The following is a 27,881-nucleotide window of genomic DNA, read 5'->3' as shown; positions in this document are numbered from 1 at the left end:
ACACAACAGCATTCAATGTGTTTTGATACACCAGTACTAATTTTTAATTATCTCTTTATTTGCTTAGCATGGCACACATATTAAAGACGCTCAACAGCTGGTTCTGGTGGGAGAATATCTGGATGCCCATCAATGTCACGTGGGCACATTTTAAAGACCGTGATGGACTTGTCTTTCCAAAACCACATCAGTTGTATGCCACAATACCATATGCTTTTGTGTTGCTGATTATTCGATTCTTCAGTGAAAGGTAAGAACTGCAAACAGAATTCTATGCTAATGTCAATCCTCATTAATGCTCTTTTTTAAAGAAAAAAAGCAGTATCTTTAGATCAATGTTCTTGTATTTCTATAAAGGAGGATTAGTTGATGGTTTGCTGAAAAGATCTAGTGCAGATAACCTGGCAGGTGAAAAGTGGGGAAATATTTTCACAATTAGGAATGTGTGGATGCAGTCCAATCTAGAAGGAAAGTATTTCTCTCTAGCTTTTGTAGAACACTGTTTCAATTATTCCAATTATCTCCTTTCACTATAGATACAATTAATGCAAAACCACTTGGCTTTCCTTTTTCTTCTGTGGTGGAAGGGTAGAGGTATTTGGTCTCCAAACCAAAGGTCTCCTTTCATTTGGTCCTACACCAGAATGTTAGTATGAGGGTGATGGATCCCCGGTGCCTGGCTGTAGCGCAACTAAGCAGACTGCAGGGGTCTGAGTTTCATGTGAACATTTTATGCAGATCTAGTAATGCTGATTCCTACTTTTTTCCTCATTTTGGCACTGAAAGATGGATTGCTTCTGCAGCTGGAATCTTATGGGACAGGCAGAGGTTGGCTCTGCAGAGCCAATATATGAATATATTAAGATTTGCAGTGCTTTGACTTATTTATTTGTGCCTTTCTAGCTCAACTTTCTTTTTTTCCCCCCTAAAAAATGTGATTAGTAGGTTTTCATAATTATTTCAGGATAGAATGAGGAAATTTGGAATGTCATAAGTTGGATGGACTTAAAAAAGAACCAGATAAGATCATTCATGTTAGAGATCAAAAGTAATTTGGATCATATGTTTATAACGATTCCCAGTGTCTCCTGAGTAAATGCTTGCCCAACTCACTGTGCTGCGATTGGAAATGGCTGGTGTGAATAATTAGCCCACACATCTGGCCTGCAGTGAATCTGCCTGTGAATGAGGAAAACTGACCACTGCTAGGAGCAATAAGGAATTGATTGCTGATATCAGCATGAGTCGGGGGGGCTTTTTCAGAAGAGTCTGCCCAAGTAGAAGAGCAAAGCAATTGGCATTGGAATTTGAAAGGTGGAATAGAAAGAGAAGCCTGGGGAAGTTGCTGTGTGCCACAGGCTGAATCCAGCATCTTGGGCAGTGGTAGCCCAGTGAAGCAATGAGCTCAGTGACTATGGTTGGACTCGATGAACTCAGTGTCCAACTGTGGTTGGACTCAATGAACTTGAAGGTCTTCTCCAACCAAAACCAGTGTATGATTCTATCTGCCACTGGGAGAAAGTGACCTGGTACCGGTTTTTCAGCTTAACATGGAGAGAGTGTCTGTTCTTGTTTCTCTCTTCCGTAACTCTTGTTTAACTCTGCACCATTGAAAAACACAAGGACACAAAAATCTGGATCTTTAGCTTTATAGCATTTCACGACCGCAGACTTGAGTCCTTGGGTCTGCTTTCTTGTGTAACTGCTAATACACTATCATTATCTCTTGGGATTAGGGAGATTCCTTTCTCTCACAGCACACTGTCATATCCTACAGCAGATTAAACTGCTTCAGATTTATTTCCTTCATATCCTGGCGTACAAATAGCTAAGGTCTTCTAACTATGTTGTATTACTAAAGTTTTTCATGGTATGTCTTTTCAGATATGTTGCTATACCTCTAGCAAAAGCCTTAGGTATAAAGAATGTAAGACGTGTGAAGCCACAGCCTAATCCTGTTTTAGAGAGTTATTTCCGGGAGTGCTCAAAACATCCATCCCAAGTAAGGATTCTCATTCTTTTAAACTAGTTTTGGTTTTGGAAAATCCCAAGTCTTACTGTTTCAATCAACTATCAGCAATGACATCATGGGACGAGTTCCAGCTGATTGACAGATGACTTAATTTATTTGGGTTCTTGTTGCTATTCTGCTGACAAGGGTATATGGCATCCAAAACAAAATATGTTTAAGATGTTTTAATTTTCTGGCATTCTGTTCTAGGTTAGACTGTTAATAATATTTCCAGTGAAGATCAGTGTTCCATCTTTAACTCATTCTGCCTGGAGAAAACATCAGCTGACATCTGTTGTTGGAAAGTGGTATCATATTTATTGCAAGCAATAATATTGGAACGCAGGCATGGAAGCCTTTTGATCCATTATATTGCTGCATACTTAATCCTGGCTTATGTGAGAAAGAGAAGCATTCTTTCTATTACCTTGCTGTTTGTTTTTAAAATTCAGTGAGGGTGGGGGGGGGAAAGGCAATGTTTACCATCCAAAAAAATGAGGCAGCTTGATTATTGATGGGAAACAGATACTTAGCAGTGAGTGCAGCCTCAGAAAGGTCACTTAAGCAAACAATTGTTGTGTTCCTACACTGTTTTTGAAAAGAAATATGTGCTTAGTACTAAGGAGGAATACTGATGATTATCGATATGTGGAATTTTGCTTTCTATCCCTAACCCTGCTGTTCTCATACTGTGTCCTTTTGCCTGATGCAATCAGGAATAGATGTATTTGTGTTTGTATATGGGATCTTCTCTACCAGGGCAAGTATCCTGACCTGATTCATACCTTCCCTCTGCATGCATAGTTTGACTGATTTCTAAAAGGAAGCACAACACTTTTATGCTCATCAGTACATAGGAAAGATTCAGGTTGGTGATTGAGGGCATCTAGGCTCCACTGTCTGTGAAAACAAAGTCTGTACTCCTGTGTGGCTAGCTGAGAGCTCTCTAGCCAGCAGGATGGGTTGAACACAGAGGCTCTTTGGGCTCCTGCCCTTCCCAGCAGCAGCTGAGGTGCCTTTGCTCACATACCAGAGCTTTCTCTGAGGGTAGGAGACTTACTGAACTGGACTGACCTTGGTGGAGGCAGTGCTGCTGCCACCCACTATTTGCATACTAGCCTTGCAGGGCACAACTTCCCCAGGGATGAGTTGAACACTACCTCTGCTCCTGCAGCAGCCCCAGGGGAGGTCAGCCCACACCACCTGTGCTTGGGGATGGAGGAGAGGGAGGAAGCCCACAAACTGGTGCATGTGGGGCACTGAGCACCCAGAAATGCAAGAGTCCTGCTGCCTTGTGCTTAGGATTGGGCTAGCATGGCTGCACAGCAGAGCTGCTTCACCATCAGAGCACGCAGGCACCTGCCTGTTGCACTTCAATGGCTGGATGCATGTCTAGGCAGTGTTCAGGCCCTGCTTTATTTTTAGGCATCAAAAGACAGTCTGGATTTTGCTTGGTAAGATTAACTGGCTTGCCCTGTACCACAGAAGGACTTTGGGTTTAAGAACAGGGCTCGGGTTGCCATAATTCCAGGCCTGTGTTCCACTTGTGAGACTCATTTAAATAATAATCTAATTAATTATTGGAATTAGCTCAGATATTAGATAGAATGTACACGTGTGTTGACACATGGCACTCCCCGTCCAGCCTAACCTAGCCCTTAGTTGCATCTTTAAAACACAATAGAAGCCACCAGAAAGGCAACAGCACAATTTCTGCATTTCATGCCTGCTTTAGTTATATAAGTTGGTGTCTTGAAAATCGGGTTTCTGTGAGTGTCACTCAGAAAATAAACCAGGAAGCTTGCAAGGTAATCCCCCATAGCTAATGTTAGTCATGTTTTTAAATGAAGACCTTACTAGAGTGGGAAGCTGATCCGTGAGCTACAAAATAGGTGAAGATGACGCTGAAGTACATCTTGTTGCTGACACTCTTGCATTCTTTTGCAGTCAGAGATCCAGGGCCTTGCCAAGAAGTGCAACTGTACAGTCCGTCTGGTGGAAAAATGGTTCAGGAGACGGCGAAACCTTGAGATCCCCACAGTGCTTCGGAAGTTCCAGGAAGCTTTGTAAGACAATGCTTGTGGCTTATGGATTTTAGTGTTTTAAAAGAAATAATTAAGGTCCTCAGGTACCTTTTTCAGGGGTGACTTATTTCTAGAAAGCTGGGTCTGTGCGATGAGAGTTTTGGTTTGTGCCTCCACCACCAAATTGAAAGGATCTAGTAGAGTTTCTCCAAATGGCATGACTTTAAAAGGTTAGGTTAACACTTTCTCCTGGGGGGAAAAGCATGATTGAAAACTGGAAAATATTCAAGAGTCTGACTCTTTTATAACTGCGTGAGAACTTCCCCATGCCTAAACATTTTACTGTTTAACTCTTCCAGTGTTATGCTGGATCATACAAAACTGGAAATCCCCGACTGGGCATAGCTTTATTACATAGCCTGTCCCTTTTTGGATCCTGGAATTAACTATACTGGTGTAAAACAGTTTCCTAATATCCCCTGTCAATATGGATTTTTGATTAGTATAATTACATTGGCAAAAATTCACATCATTATGATATTTAATTTCTTTTTAGTGCCTATCAGCTGAAGGAATGAGGGGTGAAAGTACAGCTACGAAGTCGAGTACTTTATCAAGGTTATTTTTAATGTCTGCCAGTTTGATAGCGATTCAATGATGATCTCTGTTGGGTGTAAATCTAGTTGATACATAGGTGTGTTGCTCTAAAACCCAGCTGAGCTGAGTAAACTGTCCTGGCAACCTGACATCCATGGTTTAATTCTTGCTGGTGTTTGGTGGATCAGTGAATTTTGTTTTACAAGCAGCAATGAGTTTTCATGTTGTTGATAAGACCTGTGTCCCATGGATGCCTCTAGTAACACACAGCCAAAGACTGAAATTAAAACTTGCTTGGCAGCTTGAATGAGAATGAAGCAAAAAGGTTTCTCTTGTGCAATTTTGTGAACCTTGCTCTGCTCTTTGTCAGGGATTTTAATTGGATATAATTCTCAAGGCAACAAATGAAGAACAGAGTTATTCCACGTTAGTAGTCGGTGTTGTGAGCATTATGAAATTTCTGAAAGCCTGCAATCTTCAGGATCATTTTTCTGAATCATAAGGAAAATCTGATGAGCCAGATCTAAACCATACTTGAGCTATTAATGCTCCCAGTTAAGCAACACTGGGGTTTGGAAAGCCCTTTGCATGAAACCTTGCCTGCTATAAAAGACTTACCAGCCTTTAACTTCATCTACTAAATTATTTTTTGCTAGTTCAAGAGTAAAAGATTCCTGAAATTAACTCTGAGAATGCTTTTGCATAGCTGTTGTTCAGAACTTGAAAGGTATTTGTTGGGTAGCATTTGGGGAATTTGGATGAGTTTTTTACTTTAGGGTTTTGTTCACCAGAACCAAAAAGCAGCTTGGCAGAATACACACTGAGGCAGTGCACTGGCAGTCGTGTGTTTATAATGAGATTATCTGGAGCACTGAGTGTTTATTGCTGAGTGTGCTCAATATGGGTATTTCTAGGGCTGGGGACTAATGACACAGTATTGTTAGGTGCTTTGGATGTGATTCAGAAAACCACTTACCCTTTACAATCTGCACAGAATTGGTCCTGCAATATCCACTGGACTACTCACGCTTCCTTCCTTGAAACAGGAAGCATGAGCACAGAGTCAGCCCCTGTGTAATGTCTGTCCTGTTGCCACAGTGTTGTTTTTCCAAGCATCTCTTGGTTACCTCTGAGCCAGGTATCACTTGTGGGTTCCACTCCCCCTTTCCATTGGCTCTCTTAGTTACTACCACATACCTTGGAGTTTTTCTGTCTGCACAGTGGCTGTTCTGAAGTGGTATTTTCAACTCACCTGAGGAAAGGTGCTTGAAAGTTGAAAAGTAAAACAATTATTACCAGCATAGCAAGTGGCATTTTTAATTGCTTTCTTGACTGCTTCCACAGGTGTGAGACACATTGTCTTGTCTAGTCTCTACCAGTCCATGTCCTCATTTTGTTTGTTTGTTTTTCTTGTAAAATACTGGCTTGGTCTTTGAACATCTCATTCTTTCACCTGGTAATGTAGGGCTCAGAAAGGATGGGCTGCTTTTACCAGACAGGTTCTCATCATCTTGTCTCCTATGACACTTCATTAATGTTTGCCAAACCCCACAATCTAATTTTTATACATCTCTCAATCTATTGGTAGTGTTCTTTTTGAGGCTTTCCTCCTTTTTAGCAAATTTAAGTTTTCTGGGAGGCTGTTTGCTGCTCTCCTCTGAGATACCTCTTGTTCTCCAAAATGTTCTCAGTGGGTTTGGGGCCACGTGATCACATACAGATACGACCTTCCTTAGCAAGTGCAGTCCTGTAGTGTTTTTCTACTGATCTTGAAGAGCTGCTCTGGGAAAGGTCAGGCTTATTCCTGCCAAGGAGAAGAGGGGAAAGGAAGAAGCTTTCCATCACCTGTAGAGGTGGGAGTGGGAATGCTCTGGCTGAGCCTCCAGCCGCGCCCAGTCCCAGGGATACCTCCCACGCAGACTCCAGAGTCATTACAATGCTGATTGCTGGCTCCAAATCACAGCATCCTGCTCTGACATATATAAGCAACAACATAGTTTCGGTTTGTTTAGATACACAAGAACTTTTTTCCCTTTGCTGACTTACCTGGAAGTTTTATCTGGATGTCCATTTAAACCACAAAAAGCTTAGGCAGGCTAAATGCTGGCAAACCTAGTGCAAGAGTGAGGTTTAAAGTTAATTCAGATTTCTGTAGTAAGACATAAACTGGGCCAGTAGTTGTTAAAGTTTCGTGGGGCTGCCCTGTTTGCAACAGATTGATCAAAAGAAATGAACCCAGAAATTGAAACGTGTCCCTGTGGAAACTGCTCAGTGATCGATCGGATCGGGAAGTGTGTGCCATGTGGCTGAAAGACCTTCTGGAGTCAGGGACCTCGGAGATGCTCTTTGTCCAGTGTGAATATTCTAGAGGGATGGATACAGTAGGAAAGGTTGAACTTTCCAACCATTAGATTTTAGGGAATGTGTTAACTCTTGTTGTGACTGTTCTCTTGATCAGCTCATGCTTGGCTGGAAAATCACTGCGGTAATCACAGTCAAGGTACCTGTATTGTGATAATGCAACATAATGTACTACTCCAGCAATTAGTCAAGCTTAAGTATTTAAATATTAATAATTCAGGTATAGTTAATATGTGACAACCATTAATGTAGAGTGTGAAGACTGGGATGTACAATAGTCTACAGTAATCTGGCTCAGGATAATATCCATAAAATACGTAATCCTTTGTTCTGCTTTTTTTCTTTTTAACTTTGCAGCTGGCGATTTTCATTCTACCTTGCATCCTCCATTGCTGGATTTATATTTCTCTATGATGTAAGTTAATTTTTTGAAGGATTGATACTTGTTTTTAAACAAAACACAGACAGGTTCTTAGATCTTTTTGAACCCTATTGAAAGATTCACTGGATTCAGTAGCTCTCTGGATTCAGCTCTCTTGTTTGTATGCAATCTAGATGATAGGTTTTACTGTATCACAGAAGTTCAAAAGCTGATTTACAAGTAATCAGTATTTCTAAGGAAAGTTTTAAGAAGTCAGACAGATGGTACTACAACATGCCTTGTTAACACCTACAAAATGCATCACATGGCCATCTTTTTCTCAAAGGGGGCCATAAACATTTCTGGCAGCACTTTTGGGGGGGGGTGGGTGTCACAACAATGGTGTTATTTCATGTCTATTTATTGAGGTGTTGCTGCTGAGTCAGAAGTTGGGAATAACAGAGAGAAGGCTGCTTGTAACTGAGAGTGCTGCCTGGGGTGTCATTAATACTTCTCCTGAGCAGCAGAACAGTTCCCAGCGTGTCTACATTCATCTGATTCTTCTCCCCAAACGCTGTTTATCGTCACGAACCAGTAGTGTGTGTGGCTGGTAAACACAGCAAAATCTCATCACTGTGGCAACATATCTTGAGTAATTGCAGTAATAAAACACACACCCACTGCTTTGGATGATGAAACGTTGAACTGGAAAGTTTCAGGTGTCATGAGAAGAAGCCAAAAAGCTGGGACCGATATAATAAATCTGAGATGTAGGATCCTGTTAGAACTTGGTGGAGAGCAGCTATTGAAGCGATAGCTTCTTAGTCTTCTCTGCTTAGAGAAATTTAAGTACTAAAGATTTTGAGTTAAGATGACTTACTGTTGCTCAGCTGATCAGTCTCAAAACCATTTGTCTTCCCAGAAACCTTGGTTTTACGACATATGGCAGACGTGGGTTGGCTATCCCTTTCAGGTGAGCTTTTTGGCATAGGGCTGTTGGCCTCAAGGCATTCCAAATATTTCCTCATTGGAAGGGGTAATCTGAAGGGGTGCTTCTCCCTCCCAAGGGGCACCACCTAGAGAGGTGTGGCACAAAAGCCTTTTGCCCTTGTTTGGTGCCTCCTTCAGACTGTTGCAGGACTTCTCTGTGATCTGCCTGTGCTTGCAACTCAGCCCTCCAGCCAGACAACTGTTAGTTCCACCCATCCCTAGTCACCCATGGTGCGTGGTGGATGCTCTCCTTGTTATGGGTTCAGTGCAGAGTCCCTAAACTTGCACCACTCCTCATGATGCTCTCAGGCCCTGCAGAACAGCATTGAGAGGATCATGCTGAGCGCTGTGTGCTTCCTGCGCTCTGCTGCTCAGGAGTGCTGCACTGGTTTGGCTTAATGTGAGTCCCTGCTCTGGGGTGCTCTGGTCAATACTCTGGTTGTTCCCAAGGGTCACAAGGCTCCTGCATCATCCTAAACTGTTTTAGTAACTATTTTACACGGTTCCATAACAGATGACTCCCAGTGAGTTTCCCTTCTCGCCCACCTGACAGGGGTTCTTATATCCCCCCCATACTCATATTTTCATAAATCTGTGGTCTATCACACTGCCCTCTCATTCCTGTTCTACTCAAGGGTCAAAAATAAAAATGGTCCTGCTTCCCAAGTGAGTTTTCCCAGCTCCTCTGACTTGTGGGATCTGATAACCATGTCTGATTCCTGCCACCTGAGAAGCAGATTGAACCAAGGGAGCAGCCAAGCTCAGCATCTAGCCCTGAGCAGATGCATCAGAATTTAGCATAAATAGCTGACATTTTAGTCATGGGATGTGTGAATGTTTAAAATGTTAGTCGTTCACCAAAATGGAGGGTTTGGTTTAGTTGCAGTTGATAGTAATTAAATGCAGAAACACTCTGCGTGTAGTTCTCTGATAAAAACTGAAGAAAAAAGTGTGTTAAAATTCAGAGGTGGGGGAGGAACTGTAGAAACTGAGTTTGGTCTGAGTAAAGGTTAAAATATTTGGCTCCCAGAACATCCTTCTTAATGAAGCCCAGAAAAGGGATTTAGTTTAGTTTAAATTTTTAAGCAAGACTCAGCAGAGGAACAAAAGAAGTAAGGAAAGGGGAGGGGGAAAAAAGAAGTCATTTCACATGGTGTTCACTTTATGCTGTATTTTGCTTCATTACAGACTCTGCTGCCATCCCAGTATTGGTACTACATGGCTGAGATTAGTTTTTACTGGTCTCTCTTATTTACCCTTGGGATTGACAACAAAAGGAAGGCAAGTGGCCGTGCTTATTTGTGGCTGGAACCTCCCTTTCTGTGTGGGGTGGGGAGAAAGAAGTGTCTGTAAGGAAAAGCACTGTCCTGCTCCTGGATTTGGTGCAGCCACGTGAGGGCAGCATCAGTCCATCCCTGGCACATCTACACACCTCCATGCGCTCCTGGCTGGCTGGGCATCTCTCTGAGAGTGATAGGTCTTTGGTTGTCACTTCATCCCCACGGAGACCCTCGAGGGCTGGACTTGCTTGGCTCTACCTTTTATTCTTCTTTTCCTTCACAGGATTTTATGGCTCATGTCGTTCATCACTTGGCAGCCATTGGGTTGATGAGTGGCTCTTGGTGTGGCAATTACGTGCGCCTTGGAACGCTGGTGATGTTTGTGCACGATACTGCAGACTTCTGGCTGGAGGTAACCCTGCTGCCCATCTTTTGATTGCTTCTCTGGGGGGTTTATTGGTGTTGGGGGGCAGGGGGAGGAGAGGTTTGGTTGTTGCCCAGGTTCACCAAGGTTTTAATCACTGAGGCTTTAATCTTTTTGCCATAAATTTCATACAATCCCTTCCTGTCCCCGCAGAGACATGCTTCCCAGATTCATAACCTGGAAGATAAACAAGAGCTTTTAGATAATTTAAGGTGATACTCTGATACAAAATCTGGTATGAGCAAAGAGCAGGAAAGTTCTCTGATACAGACCAGGAGATAAAGCTGCCTCTGGATCATTTAGATCAAGCTGGCTAGCCTGTGAACAGTTTGCCATGATACCAGTTCTCAAGCAAATTTAGCAACCAAAATTTTGGCTGCTTCTCCAAACTGGCCTAACTTTTTCAACTTTCACACCCCTGTGTGTACCCAAGGGGTGCATCTACATTATACACTTCTGGCTGGAGACACTGAAGCTGTCCCTGAGCAAGATTTCTCCTAGTAGATACCGATGATGAAAAGTTTCTTCCCCTGAACTGAAGGGGAAGTCCCTTCCCCAAACTAAATATCGATGTTTAGAAATGTTTAAGAAGTGTCCACATTGCTGTGGTCACAGAGACTTGCTGCTGGCTTTCTGGTAAGACAAATGCACACCATGTTTCCTTCAGTAGAGTTACCCTGAGTTTGTAACACCAATATTGAGAGCATAGTTTCAGCACCTCTTCTGCTGGCAGTGCCAGTGTATGCAGCTCTTATAAGCTGTTGTTCATCACTGTTCATTTCTGCTCTTGGTGATCCATCAGTTGTGTCAGAACAACTAGTTGTGGGGTCATGCAGTTGGGTTGGATTAAACACATATGTTTAATCTGGGTTTTTGCTGGGTTACTTTTAACCCTGAAGTGCTTTGTGGTCTTATTAACTGTGTGACCTTACAAATAGTTGAGCTGACAACTGGTAGAACAGCACTCAGATGGAGACTGAAGTCTGGTACCAGAATAACTTTAAAAAGTTCATCAAACTGCTGTTTACAAGCTAGGCTTGGCACCTGAAGCTTTGTTCACACTTGTGAACAGCTGCTTCATTCAGGGTGATTCCTGAATGAAGCATGGAGAGTCATACAGTTTGGCTAGGGGAAAAGCAGTAATTAGAATCTTTATTAGCAGACTAGAGAGCAATGTTAGGACCTGTAGCTCCAGAAGGGAGAAAACAGAAGCTGAACTAGACACAGAGAAGTGCCAGTAGCATGCTTGCACCCAAAAGCCTGTGTATGAGGGGTCACCGCCATATCTGAGCGTGCAGATAGGACCAGCAGCCCCTCTGATTCAGCCCATTTCGAATCCAGTACAGGAATGTTTTCAAAAGCACTTTTATATCCTAATTGGAGAACTGTTCTTCAGACCTTTGATACAGAGTCCCTTGCTTTAAGATGAAAGGAGGAATATAAACAAAGAATCTGTTTTCATGTTGCTTTATTAGGTATCAGTAAAATGATTGCTCTCCATGTCAAACATGGTGAACATTCTCTTCCTGCTTAGGTGGAAGATGAGTCCTTGTTTATGAAAATGAAGAAAGGGGCTTAGTGCAGAGAATATTTGTAATATGTTTGATGGTTTCTACTTAATGCAGGCTGCCAAAATGTTTAACTATGCTCGCTGGGAGAAAACCTGCAATATGCTCTTTATCATCTTTTCTATCGCGTTTTTCATCACAAGAATCATCCTGTTCCCTTGCTGGTAAGCAATATTTCATGTAATCATGGGCTTCTAGTTCATTCCCATTCAGATGTTTGTATTGGTTGTGATGGGAAAAAAAGGGAAATGGAAAAGAGTGGAAGCAGAGTTTTTTGCTGCTGTTGGGTACTAAAGGCCAGCAAGAAGAGCTGACAAAAATGGTCAGGTTTAAATAAAAATTTAGTTTAAATAAATAACAATAGCTTTTAAATTACCCTCTTGAAAATTGGCTAATCTCATATGCTGAGATTGGGTGTGTGGTGCTTGGTTGCCAGCTGGGGTTAAACCACACCTAAATCAAGGGGTTTATTTTACTTATTTTCCTGAATTATAGTTAAATGCTATGAGCTCCTGCAATGTCAAGGAGCTTGAGCTACTTAATTAGGAAAAATAACTTTCCCTTTCATTCCATCCCTCCCACTGTAGCTGCAAAGTCAGAATACAGTATAATTCCTATATGATTGTAGTTAATTTTTTGTATAGCTCTCTTTTTTCTTAGCTCATTCTTGGGCGGTACCTCACTCACATGAAGTGCATTCAGAAAAGTGAAGGTGAACCAATTAATTTAGGAAGTCAATGCAAATAAATCCTAACTTGCTAAATACTCACATGACTCTGGAGCCCTGTGATTTAATCTGCTTTGGGGGATGCACACGGGTGCTTCATGAGCTTAATGCTTAACACGTTTAGCTTTTAAAAGGCATTTAATGTGTTTCACATTCACAGTTTCGTTGACTTGCTCTAGTCATGCCCCTCCCTGCACATGGACAAACCCTTAGAGACTCAAGCTGGTTAAATTAATAGTTTTGAATATTGATCAACACAAGGTTTTAATTTCCTGTAGTATTTTTTTTCAGATATGCTGATGCCTTTTACTTTCTTGCTGTTGTTTGATTAATTATACAAACGAGCTCCAATATTTTTTTTTGTTTCACTGAGTTTCTTGTTGAGTTTTTGAGCTTGAAAGCAAAACGTGATCAGATTAAAGGGACTCAGCCCCAGATAATATAAAAGTACTGAAGTCTGTAGATGGACAAAACATGTTAATTAACAGAAAGCCCTGTTGCAAAGCCTGTAGGGCTTTCTGTGGAACGTGGATTTCAGATTAGAAAGAATTTAAATTTTAAAATAATAAAATAGCATAGACAAGCTCTGAGTTGTGTAGTATCTAGATCACACAGAGCTCAGGACTGAAAAAAGGGACTTTTTCAGACCTTATTTAGAATACTTTCATGCAAGAGTCAAATTTCTCATCTCCTGTGAAGTTTGTATTTCAATAGCAACGTGTGATCTAGTTAAGGCAGGGCTTGTGAATTAATCTGTCATCTCTGCAGAGCTTTTTTTAATGTTTTGTGGAAATAGTTAATTGGTTTGGAATGTGAAGTTAAGCACAAAGGAGGTTTTTTGCACTGCAATGGTGACCTTTATATTTCTTTTTTAGGATTCTTCGTGCCACATTGTATCAGCCTACATACTACTCCACAACTCCTGTCATAGCATACTTCTTGTTCAATGGGCAGCTATTGATCCTTCAAGGCTTGCATTTATATTGGGGTTACTTAATTTTCAAGATTTTGAAAAGATTCATTTTCTTCAAGGTAAGCAATTAGACTTCAGTGGAAAGACGTGTGGAGTGTCAAACAGATGCTAATACCTCCAGTAGATTTACTCAGAGTTTCTTATTGTTTCCCTGAACTTTCATGTCAGTGTTTTTGATAGGAATATCTCTCTACTTTGTAGATCCCTATGTGTTTTCCACCTCTCATTGCCACACCTGAGGTCATATATCAGAATATCAGAACTTCAGCTAGAGCCTTTTTTTCCTGTATCTTGTGGGGTTTTCCTCATTGGAGAAAATGAGAGAAGCCCTTGAGCTGTGTGACAAGATCTTTAAATACCACAGAAAACTTGTAGTCAAAGTTCTTAAGGTTTGTCTAAATCTGAGGTCAGCTGTACTTGAAGACTGGTTTTGGATTATGAAAACGATATGAGGCTGATCTGGTATTATATTACAACACAATGCATACCATGGAACTCAGCTGGAGAAGAGAAAAAGTCTGGTGCTGCCATAACCTGCTTTTACCTCACAGCTTTTTCCCACATGAATTTTCTCCTTGCTGCAATCCAGGTCTCACTTGATTGCCTGAAGTAGTTAATGTTTTCACAAGGTCTCTTGGTGTGGAGTGTGCAGTGTAGGTATAACATTTAGCAAAAAGCATTTTGAAAAGGACTTTGGAGTATGTCTCTTAAGATTTGACTTAAGCATTCACAGGAATATTTTGCTATTTAAGTTGTGCTATTGTAAAGTGGTATTTCTTTTGAGGAACAAGATGCAAAACCAAGCTGGCTGTACCTTCTTTTTATATGATGAAGCAGTTAATGCTATGAAACATCTTCAGGAAATAGAAATATTCCTTGATACCTTTATTAATTGCTGTTTGATAAAAGAAACCTTAATTCTTGAATTATAATCTTATGCAAATAGACAGCTGGATATCATAGGAAGATCCAGTGTCTTCCCTAGAAGACTACTGCAGATACAAACTCAACCCGTGCTAGACAGGAAACAGCTGTACATAAGGGAGAAATTTGTAGAAGAAATGACTTGAATTGTTCCACTTCTAAAACATGCTTCTATGTCTCTTCAGACACAGAGAAGTTTGTGTTTCTTGCATGTCACTTACCTCTGGTAGAGTAATTAGAAAATTATTTTTGGTCTGGCATATTGAAGTATTTTACTTCTCATTTTCTTCTTTGATTCTGGCCTTGTCTCTGTACTATTCTCATACAACCCTTCTGATGAAACCAAGAGGGACACCCCTCTGCTTTCCAGCTGAGGAAGAGGAAGGCTTTGGCTTGGTTCTCATCCGCAATGGTTGAGGTTATGAGAGTACAATGCAAGAAGGTTTTGAGATCGAATTGTGAAGAGGACATAACTAGCCCAGCTTGTTGGTCCTGCCTGCTTATGTGCCTTTGTAGGGGCAGAAATGTTTTAGTTTGAGATAAGAGCTTTTTTTATTAGTCACTGCTAGAAAATGGAAAGGCATCAAGCCTGCGATCCCTACTGTGGATTCTCAATTCCTTATACAGCTTTCTGAGAAGACAGTTTCCAAATAGCGTTTTTACAGTGGTAGCAGCAGCAGCCCAGGCCCTCTGCAGCCTGTATGACTTCAGCTGGCTTGCATGTGCAGCCTGTTTTCCATAGCGGTGGCAAACTTGGCTGTGAAAGCGGCCGGTTCCTCCAGAGCTGTAAAGGCAACCTTGAAAAGAATGGGCTTTGCAAGGCAGCGTTTTTCTACTGGCATATTTGTTATAGACACACTCCCCACAAATAGCTGTTGCTATTTTAGTGAAATACCAGTAAACCATCATCCTTGTATGAGCAGGGGTTTGTTTCTCTGCCCAAGACTTCCAAGTTTTCATTCAGAAAACAGGCAATTTCTGACATTTTTCTTGAAACAACAGTTAGCTACTTCAGATGGAAAAATGAAGTCATGATGTAACTGGGAATAGGAACTGCTCTTGTTGTTTAACTGAGCATAGCAAGGCTGTAAGGAATTTTTTCAGTCCCCTTTATGCCTTGAGCTACCCTGGGTTGTCAGGGTCACCCAGTGCGGTGCAGCAGCTAATAGCTCCTACATCCATCCAGGAGCAGGAGTCTCCCTTGGTTGTATCCTTCTGGACTGTGCCATTGCACTGTCTGATAGTCACAGAATCACAGGATGACTGGGATGGAGAAGACCTTTAAGATCATAAACTCCAACTGTTTCTGTCCTCTGCTAAACCATATCTCTAAGCACCTCATCTACCTGTCTGTTAAGCACACCCAGGGATGGTGACTCAGCCCCTCCCTGGGCAGCCTGTGCCACAGCCCCACAACTCTTTCAGGGAAGAACTTTTTCCTAACATCTGATCTGACCCTGAGATAGTGAGTGGGGTTGCATGTATTTCTTTTCAGTGGGAAGTGCTGTTGTCCCTTGTTAAAGCATTTGTCTGGGTCAGACATGAAAGGTGAGACTTGGTCAGGGGTGTAAGCAGGAGGTCCCAAGTCTCCAGGTTGTCAGGTACCCACCAAGTTGCATTCAAAGGGTCACACAGAGCTGGGTCACATCTTATTTAGAGCTGTGGGTCCAGATTCAATGCTCTTATCTCCAGACTGCGGCAGGAGGTTTTGTTAGAGGCAGGAATCAGTACAGAAAAGAATTTGAGAACTGCAACCTCATGAGCTGCTTCTATGCTTTACTCTGCCTGCTCAGGAGGAGATGACTTTTGTCTAAGACTGGCTGGTCAGGAGCTCTTGATCTCAGGCGTCACCTCCCCTCTGCACGAACAGAGGGGACAGCTATACTCTGTCCTCTGGGATAACTGCTCAGCTCACTGACTTGCTTCAGCAAAAAAGACCTCAAAAACTTGGACTAATAATTTCCCTCCTCACAGATACTGCAGTCAGAGGTGAATAAAAACGAGGAAAAAGGAAAGAAGGGAAGAGGTGATAGTGTGCTGATGTTCTCAGGCATGGGAGTGTCCAGCACTGGAGCTGATAGAACAGAGCATCACTGGAGTGTACCTCTCCCCTGGTCTAGTCCTCCAGAACCACTCTGGCAGGGGAATCCTGTGTTGTCAGACTAAACTGTGATCAGCTACTTTGTGTTAAAACAACTTCTATTTTTCTATAGGGGTAAACCTGAGAGGATAGGAGTACTGCATTTCTCAAATCAAAGATTGTTCTTCTGGAAAATACAAAAATACCCAAAAAGGAACCCAAATGTCCTTTCTCATATGACTTTTCATGACCCTGTATATGAGCAAGACGTACACATGTAAGAAGAGCCCTTCAAGGTCGCTCCTGTAGCCATGTATCTTAGATCAGCTCTGCCACAAGAGGAAGAAGGACATTTTTCAGGGTAATTTCTTTTCAAGCTAGCTCAGGCGATCGCAATGTTCGCTGCTGCCTGCCATCTTGATGTCCAAGGCCTTTTGTTGCTAGGAAACTCCGTGTGTTTCTGTAATATTGTTCAATTACATGGTTAAATTACCCACTTGTATCAAGTTTCAAGCACCACTGAAACATGTCTAGTCATCATGTCTGCACATATGAGAATATTTTAGGAAAATTGAAAAAGCATAGAGAGAAGTATGTCCATGTGCACTGATTTAAAGGATCGCGCCAGGAAAATCCCATGGAGATTAAACATTTTCTTTCCAAGGTCAGAAAAAGGGAGCGACTGACAGCAGCTTATAGCCACATTATTATGGCAAATTAAGATGTAAAATCAATGTTAAAACCATTACACACTGAGTTAAGGTTTTGAGGCTACAGTGCTTTAAAGCCTGAAAAATATGTGTGACTTGTAGGAAATGGGCATGATGTCCACATGACTCAGATGCTTCAGGACTGATGCAAAGTCAATCAATGGCAGGAGGTAATGGCAGGTTTTTGATGGGCTGTAATGTGACCAGGAATAAGTTTTCTTTTGTCACCATCAGGCTGCCTTTACATAAGGCAATGCGACTCTTACTAGGGGTCACTGTTATCTAGGAGCTGTCAGCTGCAGTTTTATTTGGTTCATCGTGGTTCTTTCCTCTTCCTGAAACAGAAAAGCCCCTGCAGTGCTGTAGAGCAGACTTTGGGACTTGTCACTCCTTTAAAAAAAACCTACGAATTTCAGTGCTGAACTTGGGTGAGAATTTTCTTGTTCCTGAAGTACAGGCTCATAGCATGTTGTTTAAAGCAATGGGTTGAGGTGGTTTTTTTTTTTGTTTGCAGCTCCTTAAACACTTCCCCTTGGAAATACAGGCTTCTGTATGACAAATTTAAGCCCTTAGTAGTTGTGTTGCTTTTTGTAGTTCTCCTTAGAATCACATCTGTATCCTTTAGAACCAGACTGTGGATCCACACTGGTCAAAACCTCCTGGTTTACCTTGATTAAACAAGAGTTGCTCTTCAGCCTCGACTCATCCAGCAGTGCTGTAGCTGCAAACACTTAGCTGTTCTGATGCTTAATCCTAAACAGAAATCCTAACTTTAAAACTAGGGGGAGAGGGGGACTCTGTGCAACATGAAAACAGACCGAATGAACCTCTAGAGCGTTACATTTTAAATGCCTTTGGTGGCAAATAGAATTGGATCTGGTATTGGTGTGCTGGAGCTGTGTGCTGCTCAGTGTGCTCTAGACACGCTGTAGGTGAGCTGAGCCTGATGGCTCCCAGCTAATAAACTCACCCTGATCACGCACAACAGTGCTGAGCTTCCACGCTCCGTGCGATTACCGGGATGGGGAAGCGAAGTGTGGAATGTGCATGCAGGTTTGGCACACACAGCAGTTTATTGGGCTCCTAAAAAGCCAGGCTTTCAGCTGATTTTTTTTTTCTTCCTGAAGCAGTAAAAATATCTATTTTCAGGACATTTATAATGAGAAAATGAAATTTAATGAGAATTAACACGTAGGGTGAGAAGCCATTCACTACAGAAAAATGTCATTCAACAGGAGTTAGGCAGAGGACAGGATTTAGATTCCTAAACTAGAGGCACACAAGTGGTTTTGCTCTTATTTGAGTGCTTTTTAAAGCCTGTACCGTGCCAATGGCTATCAGGGTGCTGATAAAATGGCCCAAGAGGTGTGCTTGCCATAACACGAAATAGTTGTTTTAAAAGCAGTAATATATCTTAGAGGATAATGATAATCTAGTTAGTTACCATTCCATGAATCTGTGGGATTGGGAAGTTGTGGAAAAGCTTTCAGTGGAGATTCTGTGGTTGCTTCTGGTCTGGGAAGGGCCAGAACACACTTTGCAGTTTGAGTTCTCGGAAGGCTTAGCACAAACACAAGGCAGATTGAACTAGGCTAGTAGGTGTTGCATTTTCCCCATTTTAAAGAAAAATGGATTATGAAGAAGTTGAATTTGTTGGTTCTCAACAGATAAGTATCTATAGCAGATTTTTGCATGAGGATAGCTTATTAGGGGAATGAAACAGGACAAATGAAAGTTTTCCCTTTTGGAGATGAAAACCAGTCTATCTGGGAACCTTCCCAGTTGATTCAAATTATTGCCTTTGGGACATGAGCTCTTTAATAGCCTGGAGATGGGAGCTAGCCAGCCAGGTCAGCAGCGTTGAAGGCTCATGCCCTAGTAAAGGGAAATTACTTCCTGTTATGACTTTCTTTCATCTGCATATTTCCCATTCTGCTACAGCAATCTAGTTAAGCCCAAAGCCTGGCTACATGTCTCACTTTGTGCTGCCAAATTCATTTGAGGGAGGAGGGGTGAGAGGCAGGCAGAAGAAAGAATAAGAGAGTAAGAGATTTGCTAGCTGGTATTTACAATGATGGGCAAGAAGGAGAAAAGCCACCATGTGCACACTGGAGAACTCTGGAGTCCTCCCTTGCTGACCTTGCTAAGGTGTGTTGTCAAAGCGTGTGATGCAGCAGAGGCTGTGACAGGGGAAAAGCCACCAGGTCTACTGCACAACTGTTACGTGCCAACCCGAGAGCAGTCTGGATGCCTTTGCCTCAGCCAGTTTGTTTCCTGGCACTCTGACTGAAAAGGCAGGTTGCTATTTAAATCTTTACTTTTTACTCCTGTTAAGAACAGGGTCAGCAGCTGAGCAGTGATTTCCAGGGAGGCATCTTATACCAGACACTAAAATATACTCCAATTTTAAAAGAGCAACAACGTTCTTTGCAGGAATTTGGATTTAATTTTTAATTTTTTTGAAATAAACTGCTTAGAATGCCCATAACTCCACACCACCTTTCAATTGGATATTATATAACAACCAGGCAAAGTTTAGAAAACTTAAGGACCTTTATGACCATTCCAGAGGGATGAACTAATGTGGAACTGGAGAAAATTATTTCTGAGCGTTTGATTGGGATAGATGGTCTTGTGAAGGTGGGCTGGGGTGGGAGCATCAGGACAAAGTACCCTTCCACAGCCCTGTTATGCACTTACAAAGGCAGATTCAGTCCTCTGGCTGTAGCCCAGCAAACTGGGGGTGTGGATGCTGTGCCTCTGTTAACATTAGCCGTGACATAAATGGGGTGTTCAGGTCCCTCACACACTGCAGTAGCAGTCTGCTGTCTCCAGACCTGCCAAATTTGACTTCTTGGAGCTGCAGATGACCGCTGCCTCTAAGAACAGACAACCAAAACGAGATGTAATTTTGAAAGCAAAGCTTCCTGCCCTGGCTGGTTCAGCAGAAGTCTGCAGCACTGATCCAGGGCCAGGTTCTCAGCTGGTATAACCGAGCCCGGCTCAACTTGGAGTCAATGGGATCATGTTAGTTTTCACCAGCAACAGATCTGGCCAGACAAGCACCCCCTGCCCTGATCTTTGCATGTATGTCTGGCACAGGGTGACTCTACTTTTAGTAAATCCACGATCTAAATGACTATTTCTTTTTTTATGTGAAAGTTCCTAATTCAGATAAACCCAACTGTTGGTAAAGTTTTTGCTTTAAAATGAATTGATTTACCTCACTGTTCAGATGGGCATTTGCTAACAGTTTGTCTGGCTTCCCTTGTTAACTGCTCATATCTTTTAATTTTCTAGCAGGATATTTATGAAACGTTCCATTTGTTGCTAGTTTTTATGTATATGCACCTATATAAAACCTATATATATGTATAATAGCGTGCATATGTATGTATTTTTTCAACTGCCAAAAGTCAATTCACAGAGCAAACCCAAGGCCTTCTCCAGAACTTTTGATGCCTTCATTTACTACTTTTAATGTATGCTGCAGAGGGTAAGAGTTGTGACTTGGTTATGAGGTAATTCTCATAGTTTCAGAGGGCTTCATGGTACTTCTGTCTGCTGAATAGATTAAAAAAAGTTTGAAATAACTCTAGTTAATGATGGATGAATATCAATTGAGAAAGGAAATTGTCCTATCTTGTATTTAAAGAAAATATGCTTCTCTGGGAGGACCCAGGAGTGCTCCATAATCCCCATTACATGCAAAGAAGGGAGGAATTCTTAAAAGGAGCAGTCTCTCCTCCAAAACACAATTCTGATAGCTTTTGACCAGACACTGCAGAGTTCACATCACCAGAAAGCAGAGAAACCAACCTCATCAGTCTCACAGTCCAATCAGGCAGCAGTCAGGCAGCGAAGGGTGCGAGCACAGGGTTTGCCTCACGTAACTTAAGCTGTGCCTAGCTCAAGATCAAGGATCCCTCTGTAATCAGTGGAAGACTGGTGTCTCCACTGAGCAAGTTGCTGTACCCCTGTTGTCACCTTGGCAGGGGTGGGGCAGGTCGCCTGCTGCAGAGACCTGTTTCTGTTGGTTATAGAGTAGATACCAAGCTTTCAGAATGGTGAACTTCAGTGAATTCAGCCCCCCAACAAGAAACAGAAGCCCACTAGTTTTTGGGACTTCAAGAAGTCCCTAAAACTAGTCCCTATTCTTTCTATTCACTACTTTAAAATATTCTATATCCAGCCTTATTATCAGGGTGTTTAGAAATACTGTGCTGAAGTGATTTGGGGTGTCACAAGATGAATGCCAAATGAAAACACATTACTTGTAAAGTATGTAACCTGAAAATTAATTTCATAATGTTCAAGTGTGGAGGTAACCTTCAGACACCTCAGAAGAAGAATGGGATGCCTCCTAACAATGAAACTGGAGAAATGAGCACCTTGACGGGTACCTTGGATGGCAGAAGTGCCTCTCATTCACGTGGCTGTAGCTTAGTGCAGTAGTGCTACAAGGCTTCTGTAGGAATGTTCCTCAGCAGCTGTGTGGTTTCAAAACGTTCATCTTGAGTGCAGTATCATACCTCCCAGAGAAACGTGCGAGTGTCTGATCAGCTGTTTTCTGGCCAAAAAAGCATTTATAAGGAAGAAAAGTGCGTGTTCTGATAAAAGTTCATACCACTGAACCCCTTGGCTTAATGCAAGTTCTGTCCAAGGGTAAAAAAAAGTTCACTATAGAGAACAGCATCAACTGCCTATTATATTGTTCTTTGTTTCTCTGCCAACTGTGGATTTAAAATTGGAATAATTCAAAAAGCAGTGGGACGTTATGACTCACTCAGTACCTCCTGGGCTTTTGACATTATCGTAAAGCCACATACACTTGAGTGCAAGGTTTAGTTAGTGGATTTCAATAACACAGCTAGTGGACTTTATTGAAACCACAGAGTACCTGATTAACTGTAAACAATGATTTATTTCTTCTGAGCGGTCAGAGTATTATAGCTCCAGTTACAGGTGTGTTATGCTGAGTGACAACACTCAGTGATATCTCTTTGTTTGAGGTTAAATTTATTCCTTCAATCAAAATCAGGGATGTGTTCTAAAAGTAACATCTAGTTTTTTGAGACTTTGATTCCATGTTTGTGGAATTAGCATAAGTTTGCTTTTAATTTGTTTTTTACATGTCAACTTTGAGTCCCCTCTGAAGACTCCCAGTGGAAAGCTTGGGGAATGGCTGTTCCATAGGAGAAAGATTAAATAAGAGGAGTTTTGGCCACAAGATGTCCAGTACAATTAATCTAGAAAATACACATCTTCACATAAAAACTGTAGAAAGTAAGAGTCCAGCAGCGCATCTTCCGTGGAAGATGAACATTAGTTATGTTGCTTAGTGTGTATAAGCTGAAAAGGGAAATATATTTTCCAATAAAAACTTCTAGGCTGGAAATACAGAACAGTTTGCTTGAATCTGAATGTATATTGCTTAGTCTCCACAGGAAAGTAAAGACATATTAAGTCATATGTCAGCTGAGTTGAATTATTGATGTTGAATTAAACATGTTGAACTCAGACATTCATCAACTTTATAGCATTATTTGTTAGAAAAGTACCCCCTTCTATCTATTTGGACTGACTTTTTATTATCTCTCTTGTTTATTATCTCTTTTATTTGAGTCAGTGGTTGCTGACCTGACTAATAGCTTTCATCTTTGTACTGCAAGCTGTTTCCATATGTGCAGGTGCTGTGGAATTTATTGTCTCTACATTGAAAAAATCAAGATCTAGTCAATATGTTTGTGGATATTTAAATGAAAATATTCTTAAGGTAGAATTAAGGTATAAGATTTAGGACATTCTGGTATTACTACAAGACATATTTGAGTCAGGAAATTCCAACTGAAGGAAGAAATATTTGAAAATCTCAAAAATCTAAATTTCACTGGCTCAGAAAATGTACAATTAAACTTCCAGAATCAGCTGTAAATTGCTCTTATGTATCTGTACCTGGTAGAAGAAATCCTGCTAACTGTGTGGGCGTAAATTATGCTTAACCTAAAAAATGCATTTGGTTTATTTTTATCCAGGCAGGGGCAAAATTGAAATCTCCTTGTGCTGCTGTGAACCTGTGAATGGGTGTTGATCCCAGCAGATGAGTTAGGCCTGGTACCTCTCTCCCTGCACATGCACAGTTACACCATGAGAAACCGATTTGGGCCCATCTTGCCCGTGTTGTCCTCCCTTTCAGTCAGCTGGTTAGCTGGAAAAGCAAAGGAATGAACATCCCACCACTGCTCCAGCCCCACACCCTGAGTTTGTGAAGTGGGTGCTGTGCTGTTGCCTTCATGATGCTGAGGGCAGTTACTGCTCTTAGTGTGAGTGGTGGTCAGGCAGAACCAGGGAGAAGCTGGCTTGGGGGCTGATTCATGAGAAAATGTTGTAGCAACTGAACTTCACTTCAAAAACATCCCCACCAGGTTATCTTTCTTTTTCCCCAGGCTGCCTCAGTGGCTCTTCCTGTGCTGGAGCACACTGTTACAGTAGCAGCTTAGGTTTGAGACCTTGGGGTGACAATGGGCAGTGAGCCACCTTGACCCAGTGCTGCATTTCCTAGTGAGTGCCCTTTGCCTTCCAAGAAAGCAGAAGGCATTTTGCTATGGCTCCCTCACTGTACAGGATCAGTCCACAATGCTCCAATATATATTGTATTTATTTGTTTATTTTAAAATACTGCTTGGCACTGTCTTTCCCCCTGCTCTTGCTTTCTTCTCTAGCTGTGCGTAGCAGCCCTGAAGCCTGCATTGTGCCCACAACTTGTGTGTGGACAAAGATGCTGTGTGCCCAGTTAAGGGGGGGCAAGAGGGAAGGGGGATGTCTGCCCCATCCCACTGCCCCACCAATGAGCTTCAGATGGTGCCACCAGCAAATGGGAACTGCAGAGCCACGCTTCCATCTGTCTTCCAGCACACAGTGTCCTCCTCCTGATGCTCTCATCAGCTGTAGCAGAACCAGCGCAGTGCTAAGAGCTTGTCAAGGGGGAGGTGATTTCTGAGTGCTTTATTGAGAGACAGGCTTGCACAATTAGGAGTAAGTGCTCTGTTTAGATGGAGGTTTGACCACTGTTTTCCTGCTTATATGAGGCTGGGAATTGGCCTATGAATTTTGCTCCTCTCTTAACTTCAAGAAGTCTTTTTTTCTTTGGTGAAGTCTCTTGGAAGGTCCTTGGCCATTCATATAATAAGATGTGGAGCTAATGACTTGAATGATACATGGTCTAACAGCAGTGAAATGCAAGAAGCCAAAACTACCTTAACAACTCCGGTTCATTTAACTAGAAGAGGCAGCCTGAGCAGCAGGTGGAAGGGTTAAACAAAAGGAAAAAAGATTATAAAAGTTTGCGGCTTTGGCTTCACTACAAATGGCTCTCTTGCAGACTTTATAGCATTAGTGTTGCTTCTCATAAACCTTGAAACCATTCATCCATTTAGAAAGATTAAATTGGTTAGTCATCCAGAACATAAAATATACACATTCATTTTGTCTGTTACCCTAAACCATCTGAGGTATAATAAATGCAGTTGATGCTGTTAAACCAAAGTATTGAGTATTAATGATGGCCTCAGTTGTGGTATTTACAGTTTGCCAGCTCTTGTGTTTCTGATAGTATATTCATCTGTTGTTGCTCAGGGACAGTAAAAGCAGAGTCTTTGAGCTGGAAAACACAACTATAATATATGATGTGAGGGACTCAGAGAAAACATCTTGGTATTAAAGCAAGGGAAATCCTAGAAATGTTACATTTTTTTGTTATTCTTAGAAGGTCAAAGTTAAGAGGCACAACCTTCACTTACAGTTTCTTAATACATTTATAATGATCTGTTCAACAGTTTGCAAAGATGGTTTTGTTTGGTTTTCAGGTTACAGATGAAGGAAGGTATTGAAAGTTTTGTTCTGTTGCTTAAACAAGCTAGGCAAAACCGGCCAGACTTTTCTAAAGCAGCAATTTGCAGAGGCACTTGGTCAGGAAGCAGGGTTCATCATTAAAAGTATAATTAAAATTTAGATTATTATTTTAGCAAATGAAAATTTGACTTAGATTTCTTGATTTATATTGGGATTCCCAAAATTAAGCCGGTTTGCAATGTTTGCTCCAGAATTCAGAATTCCTGCTGCTTTGAAATATGGAAGAGATTATCTCAAATGCAGGGATTTCCAGTGCGCTGGGAAAAAAGCATTTACATGTTTTTAATTACTGTGTATAGTGCCTTTAATCAGAGCATCCAGCTTGACAGCATTAAAACTGGGAAACGAATCCTATCCGAGTTTCCAGTTCAGTGCTGGAAATGCCAGCTTGTTCCTCCAGGAGACAGGAATTGTTATTACATATCGGCTGTTGTTCAAAGCAGAGCAGGTTGCCAGCTATTCTTATGCATGTTCTTGAGTACCAGCAGCTTCTGCAGCCCCTGGTGAGGTACTTAAAATGCAATAGGCGCTCCCTAAGTCTATTTGCAGCGAGCACAAAGGCACTCCTCCTCCTCCTCTTCCCCGTCTCTCCCCACAGTTGTAGCCTCAGCCGGAGACTGATGGAGAAGACAAGAGCTCTCCCAGTGAGCCTGCCAGATTCTGTAGGTTTAGTTCAGGTTTTTACTTCTGAAACATTCCCCATGGCACAAAAGCAATGGGGCTCCCCTCACATCCTCACCGGTGTCCTTTACCGCAGAGCGACCAGGAGCGAGAGGTGATCTGAAAGAGGCAGAACCTCATAAATTGTTTGTGTGGGAAAGGCTGGTGTTCCTTTTGTCTAACTGATGGCATGCCAAGTTTATTTTACAGTATTTACAGTGAGATTTGTTTGCTTTGATACTCCTTGTGTGTTGCTAGGGAAAAGGCAACAGAAAATCTCCCGGAAGTTTATAGTTTCAGATGAGACTGAGTTTCAGCTTTAATTTTCTTCCTAGTCCTGTACATCGTACTAGAAGCACAATATATCAAGGCATAGGAGATTGCAATCAGATGAGTTATAGTGGCCTGTCACACATTTTCTCTGTATGAATTTGGTGCCTAAGAAAACCCTCAGATAAGCAGGTGGACACTGACATTGTCAGTTTGTTCTGAGAGCAGATACAGGACAGGGAGGAACAACGTGGGTTTCTCCTTTCTGCATCTCCCCTCTGACCTTGGTGTGTCACCCCGGGAACAGGAAGAGCATGCAGTCTCTGCCTGTTTTGTTGGGGTCCAGACAGATGACAAGGAGAACAAACTTACCTGCGATGGAGCAGCCCCTGGTGTGGCTGTGGTCATTTGAATGAAACTTCTGAAGATGTTGTGGGGTCTTGGGTTGTGGTAGGAGTTGTTCTGTAGAGCTGGGAAGGGATTTTTGTAGGGGTGCCATCAGCCTTCTTAGCCACAAAGGCACATCCTCTCAACTCCTATGTTTGAGTAAGTCTAGTCCTCATAACTAGCTTTTATATGACACTATTTTCATCTGCCCTGCACTTCGTAATTGTTAATTAATCCCATAGCACCAAGAGATCACTAGTAACACTTTGCAAGGGAAAGTGGCAACAAGCAAGAGGTCAGATATCTGGGCCAAGGTCATGGGAGAAATTTTATCTGAAGAACTTCAGGTTCTGCAAGATTAAAGTGTTGTTAACTTTCTCTTTGGATGCCAGCCTCCACTTTGGGGGCAGGGAGCGTTTTGGGGTGGCAGTTTTGGTATGTAGGGCTCCCTTTCGTTTGTTCCCTTTAGCACATTTGGGTGTTTTTTGCTGAGGCAAATGGTGTGTGGAGGAGACCTGTCTTCAGAGGATGATGGGGAATCTCCAAGAAGGGAGAAAGAATGTTTCATTGTCCTGGAACTTTTATGCACCATCTTTTCATTTTGCAATTGCAAACGGGGGCACCTGACTAATGAAATCATTTTTTCAAAGCCATTGCAGAGATCCAGAGATCCTGTTCCAGAGAAACACAAGAGACTCCCTTGTTTGGTGCCCATGGGCCTTTCAGAAAGGCCTGTGCTCCAAATTGCAACCTGGTGACTTACCCCACAGCAAACACTGCAAGTACAGAGTATGCTTACGGTGCTTTCTTCTCCCTAGGACTTGAAAGATGACCGGAGCGATGAAGAGGAGGAAGATTCTGTTACAGATAACGAAGAGGAGAACACAAAGAACGGCAACAAGAACGGCTGTGGGTCAAGCAAACACCTCCTAGCCAGCAGTCACCACTAGCCCCCTCCCGCCTCGCCCCCTGCAAGTGATTCCTGCTCAGGTTTTAACCCAACCTACGGGATAAGAATTTAAGTCAAAAGGTTTCTGAGAGACTGGGGTTGATTTCTTGTTGGCCACTAGACCTGGGAAAAAGCCCAATTTACTGGGGAGGGGAAAAAAATCACATAACATGACAAAATGCCTTACCGACCCGCGTTGTGAATGGTTACGAAGCGTGCGGACAGACGCTGGGACGCGCTGGCTGACAGCGCTCGCTCAGTGACGTGGAGGCTGGAGAGCGCCAGAGGTCAGTTAGTGTCACGTTGGTTCTGGCCTCACTTTTCAATCTGGTAGAAGGTGTTTTTCACCAAGCTCTTTAATTCCCAGGTGTTTTGCGGTCTGTAGGTAGTGTGAGCTCCATTAGGAACCAAAAATCACTCAATGTGTGGGGGGGAAGGAGATGGTGGGGTACAGTGACGAGCATTTTAGTCTCCTCCAGTTTAAACCTCATTGAAAAGGTTGGGTTTTGTAAGTTAAATTTCATTTCCTGGAGGCCAGTGGAAGATAACTGGGAGGAAGTCAAGATTATTTGCCTGTGAAGAGCTGGCTTCACTGCAGAAGTGTAGTTTTTCTCCAAACTATGCTGTATGATAGACAGCTCAAATATCGTGTGCTGAGATTTACTTGTCAAGAA

General features: G+C 42.1%; 1 protein-coding gene across 1 annotated transcript; it reads left to right on the top strand.

Moving 5' to 3' along the window:
• On the top strand, window positions 1-27,881 carry CERS3 (ceramide synthase 3). Its single transcript, XM_084268375.1, has 10 exons — window positions 1-250; window positions 1,885-2,002; window positions 3,959-4,077; window positions 7,351-7,408; window positions 8,277-8,327; window positions 9,533-9,625; window positions 9,908-10,036; window positions 11,674-11,780; window positions 13,219-13,375; window positions 27,077-27,881. The coding sequence occupies exons 1-10, from the start codon at window positions 69-71 to the stop codon at window positions 27,206-27,208; spliced, it is 1,146 nt and encodes a 381-aa protein (XP_084124501.1). The 5' UTR covers window positions 1-68; the 3' UTR covers window positions 27,209-27,881.

This window comes from Gallinula chloropus (genome assembly GCF_964237585.1).
Source record: "Gallinula chloropus genome assembly, chromosome: 9".
Lineage (NCBI taxonomy): Eukaryota > Metazoa > Chordata > Aves > Gruiformes > Rallidae > Gallinula > Gallinula chloropus.
The sequence above is the reverse complement of the archived record's forward strand: the minus strand, read 5'-3'. Positions and strand labels throughout refer to the sequence as shown.

Excerpts from the sequence above, each read along its gene's own strand:
- CERS3 (XM_084268375.1), top strand. The coding sequence starts at position 69 with ATGGCACACATATTAAAGACGCTCAACAGCTGGTTCTGGTGGGAGAAT. Across the intron at positions 9,626-9,907 it reads GGATTGACAACAAAAGGAAG|GATTTTATGGCTCATGTCGT; the intron begins GCAAGTGGCCGT and ends TTTCCTTCACAG. Across the intron at positions 11,781-13,218 it reads ATCATCCTGTTCCCTTGCTG|GATTCTTCGTGCCACATTGT; the intron begins GTAAGCAATATT and ends TTTCTTTTTTAG.